Source organism: Rhamphochromis longiceps, linkage group LG20, assembly GCF_057381845.1.
Source record: "Rhamphochromis longiceps isolate RC_006_pf linkage group LG20, R_longiceps_female_GT1.1, whole genome shotgun sequence".
NCBI classification, from domain to species: domain Eukaryota; kingdom Metazoa; phylum Chordata; class Actinopteri; order Cichliformes; family Cichlidae; genus Rhamphochromis; species Rhamphochromis longiceps.
In genome coordinates, this window is record NC_140576.1 from 3,350,232 (window position 1) to 3,354,545 (window position 4,314).

General features: G+C 44.2%; 1 protein-coding gene across 1 annotated transcript; it reads left to right on the top strand.

The window, feature by feature from the left end:
- Positions 1–263: 263 nt before the first annotated feature.
- mipa (major intrinsic protein of lens fiber a) lies at positions 264–4,304 on the top strand. The gene is made up of 4 exons (XM_085392817.1): positions 264–1,037; positions 1,236–1,400; positions 1,520–1,600; positions 1,704–4,304. The coding sequence occupies exons 1-4, from the start codon at positions 678–680 to the stop codon at positions 1,887–1,889; spliced, it is 792 nt and encodes a 263-aa protein (XP_085248943.1). The 5' UTR covers positions 264–677; the 3' UTR covers positions 1,890–4,304.
- The last annotated feature ends 10 nt before the right edge of the window (positions 4,305–4,314 follow it).

Sequence of the window (4,314 nt, forward strand, 5' to 3'; positions counted from 1 at the left end):
TTCTCCTGCAATGAACCCAGAGTTGTAGCTGAAGCCCTAAAAAGATGGAAAACCACATGGAAATGTAAGAAGTCCAAACTGTAAATGCTTGCCAACCATGATTTTTGTTCTCTGGCCCACTTTGATTAGTTCATGGCCTTTTATGTTTATGTTTTTCTTTTACAATAAGCTGAGGGTAATCAAGGCAAGAAAAGGGTTAAATTGCTTTGTTTTGATTTGCGGTATTGTGCAGTGACCCCTCCCCTGGACTGTGTGGCACTGCCTTGGACCTGGGGTGTTATAAAAAGGCCCCCGAGCTCCCCCTGCTCTGGTAAAGAGGCTGAATGTCTGCAGGACATGCTTACCGTTTGTCTATCCATGTTCTTCTACTAACAACCAGCGGGGTTGGCATATAGATGCGCAGAGACTGGCGTACTGCTCCACTCAGGAGCTCTCTATGACAGAAAGCAGAACAGCAGATTATTTGCAGTTGCACGAGAGTTGCAAGTTAGTAAGGTGTAAATTTTGTCGCTATTAGATTGAGAGAGGTCTTTTTTTGGTTTAAGAGCAAATTTTGCTCTTTGTTTTTTAGTGTCAAACTCAGTCAATCCTGTGGAGAAACATCTTCTCCTTTTAGTTGATTAGTTGTTGACTTTTCATCCCTCCACTCAGAAGTTGCTTTTTGACCTTTCGCCACCATGTGGGAGTTCAGGTCCATGTCTTTCTGGCGGGCGGTGTTTGCTGAGTTCTATGGCACAATGTTCTTCGTGTTCTTCGGGCTGGGGGCGGCCCTCCGCTGGACCACCGGGCCCCATAATGTTCTTCATGTTGCCTTTTGCTTTGGTTTGGCGGCCGCCACCTTCATCCAGTCTATTGGCCACATCAGTGGAGGACACATCAACCCAGCCGTTACCTTTGCCTACCTGATTGGCTCTCAGATGTCCCTGTTCCGTGCTTTCTTCTACATCATTGCCCAGTGTCTCGGAGCGCTGGCTGGTGCTGCTGTGCTCTATGGGGTCACACCCAACAACATGCGGGGAAACTTGGCACTGAACACGGTAAGATTGCCGTCACCTGCTGTTACCTATCATTTTCCCATACTCGGAAAGGAACTATAAATTAAAATACTTTACAACTAGGTGCACTCTTTCTTGAGACTGGATGGATGTATTGAAAGCTAAATGTCTGTTTCAATTTCAAACAGTGTTTGTCTTGACTTCTCAGTTCAATCCATCCCTCTGTCTTTCCCTCTGCAGCTGCAGCCAGGCATCAGCTTGGGCATGGCCACCACAATTGAGATTTTCCTCACCCTCCAGCTTGTCGTCTGCATCTTTGCTGTGACAGATGAGAGACGCAACGGACGCCTGGGCTCTGCTGCTTTGGCCATTGGCTTCTCTGTGCTCATGGGGCATCTTCTTGGGGTAAAAACCAACCCGGGGTCTATAAACTTGAAAATACACTCCGGGTTCATACAACGATATCCTAACAAGCTAAACAAGCACCTTTACAGTCCTAATCCCGACTTCTTTCTCTTACCTAGATGTACTACACTGGCGCCGGAATGAACCCTGCAAGGTCCTTTGCTCCAGCTGTTCTGGTCAGGAATTTTGTCAACCATTGGGTAAGATAACTGTATCTGCAAAATGACTTCACACCATAGCATGAACATGACATCCTCAGACTAAACAACACTGTCTGCTCTCTGTCATATCTGTAAACAACAGGTGTACTGGGTGGGTCCTATGATTGGTGGTGCCATGGGTGCCTTGCTGTATGACTTCATGCTGTTCCCTCGTTTCCGTGGCCTCTCCGAGAGGCTCGCCACACTGAAGGGCGCCCGATCCCCAGAGGCCGACGGCCAGCAGGAGACCAGGGGGGAGCCCATCGAGCTCAAGACACAGGCCCTATAAGCCCGGAGTTAGAAGATTGGCTTTTCTGAACCCCCTCCTCCCGCCCACCTCATCCCTCACCTGTCATGCCTCCCTCTGCACCCTCAGTTCCTGGTCCATCCTCAGCCCACACACTATTTTTGCACACATACCTCCTCCCTGTCTCAACACATGCTACTATAGATCCCAAACGTTTTGTTTTCCTTTTTTTGAATCTAGAACTGGACCTCCTGATTTACAGTAAAGGGGCACCCACAGCCCTGGTCATCCTTTCTGATTTTACCACTACCCATCCTACATTTTCTTCTTCTCCCCTTGGATCACAGGACAAAGATGGAGGGTTGGAAGAAGACTTGCCACTGACAGAAGCACCCTGTGCCCTGTGGTGTGGGGAGTCAGTCACTCCTGGCTGACCAGGTGGCTATATACTGCTCAGGACAGGGGCTGCTATTGCTGTCTTTCCTTTGCTTCCCTTTCTCTTTCTTTTCTATTTTTTCCCTCCTTCCTATTTTGTAGTCTGCTAGGAGTGACGCTACAATAGAGCAGTGGACTTCTGAATGCTTTTTTCCCCCGTTTTGATCCAGTGTGATCTCGCCCTTTGTTTGTTTTGTTCCATGAACTTTGGGTAAATTACATGTAGTTATTGTACTTCACTAGTATTTATTTGGCTTATGTGCAAGTGCATGCGTGATGAGGAGTGAGAGAAAGACAGTGTGCTTGCGTGTCTGTGTGCATGTGTATGCTTGTGTGTTTGTTTTAACTGATCATTCCTTTGTTTGTGTTTTGAGTTTTCTTTTCATCTATTTTGCCAGCTTTTTTAGAGAAAGACGCTCCCTTTTTATTGCGCTCGCTAAAACCACAAAAGTCCAATACACCAATTCAATCAATTCCATGTTTAGAGTGGTCCTATTGTTTTTTAATAGCAGTTGAAGATCATCAATGCATTTGAATCCAGTCAGATTCAGGCAGTTCCAGGTTTGTGTCTCATCTAGTGAAGCACACGCACTCACATTCATATTTGTATTAAAATAAACAACAAAAACACCCAGTGAAATTATTTGAACTTTCAGAAATTCAGTGAAGTTATAATTGCAAATCCCTAAATTGTATTATTGCACCCATATATGCTAACCATTGTTTGTTTGTTTTAATGATTTCATTTCAGTGGGAAATCCGCTGGTTTACATAACCTCCACCATATCCCAAAACAGCTTCCTGAGAATTTGTTTTGGATGGTGACTTCCTGAGTTCATTTTTTTCTCCAAGCTTTAAAGCAGCGCTTACCAGATATTCATGTACAAGTGTGTAAAACTGGTTTGCTTTTACCTTCACGTGCCTGCCATGGTAAAACAAAGAGAGCAAACCTGACAGGAACAAGCATTTTCTCTTTGGACTGTGCTGTTTGACATGACTGAAGGGTCGTTCTACATCAGCTTGAGGTTAGAAATGAAAGAGTGCATGAGGTGTGACGGCTTCTTGCTGGTGTTAGCAAACACCTGGTGACTTCTCTTTTCTTAACTGTGCTGGGTGGCTCTCAAAGAGTGAGATCACTTCACTGGACAAGGCCCTCGGATATTTTGGGGGAAGAGACTGAACTATTTAGTGTGCTTGTACAGGGCGGTGGATGTACACCTTTATTTTCATACAGTCTACACATGAGAGAATGAACTTTGAAGTTGAATTGGCCTGATGTCCCCTCTCTCTTCCATCCCTCCTTCACTCACCCTACCTCCTCCCTTTGTTCACCAGGCAGCCACTCTGTTCCTCTGTCATGAGGGAACATCTTCAGCTGCTGGGATGGAGGGAAGGGGACAAGGTACCGAGATAAGTTAGCATTTTACAAATTACACCAGAGCAGTCACTGAACCAGATATGTAAGCTGATTCTCTTTCTGCTTCCTCTACATAATCTTTGTGTGTGTGTGTGTGTGTGTGTGATTTCCCTGGCAGTGGTTGAGTAGAAATTACATTTTAATGGCCTGTTGAAACTAGAACTTGTTTTCTAATGGGGGGAAAAAGCTTTGTGATGTACAGTGTATAGTGTTCTTCTTTTTTAATTTCATGACTGTTGAAACTGGACAGACAGGAAATATAATACGCTAGCTATGCAATGTCTCCCATTTGGCTAATGGATTATGGAAGCGACGCTGGTTATGTTATACAGCAATATGGTTTAATTCAATAGACAGCCTTTGTGGTAACAGGCATACCTTCCCAATCAAAATGCCATTGCTTATTTTTATATTTAAAAGAAAATCTGAAAATTATTAAGTTTCCAACTCCTGTTTTGTCTCCTTTCTTTTAGAGTAAGTGTAATAAAAAGAAATACAGGATTTAGATATATGCTTTCAGTCAGCATAGACCAATAAAGCAATTCTTATATTTATACAGCAATCGTCATATAGTTAATAACACACTTCTCACTCCCAAACGAATCATTTCCATAA

What these genes read in the sequence shown, in the direction of transcription:
- mipa (XM_085392817.1), top strand. Translation starts at nt 678, where the DNA reads ATGTGGGAGTTCAGGTCCATGTCTTTCTGGCGGGCGGTGTTTGCTGAG. An exon ending in GAAACTTGGCACTGAACACG is followed by an intron (nt 1,038 to 1,235) that starts GTAAGATTGCCG and finishes TTCCCTCTGCAG; the next exon opens with CTGCAGCCAGGCATCAGCTT. An exon ending in TCATGGGGCATCTTCTTGGG is followed by an intron (nt 1,401 to 1,519) that starts GTAAAAACCAAC and finishes TCTCTTACCTAG; the next exon opens with ATGTACTACACTGGCGCCGG.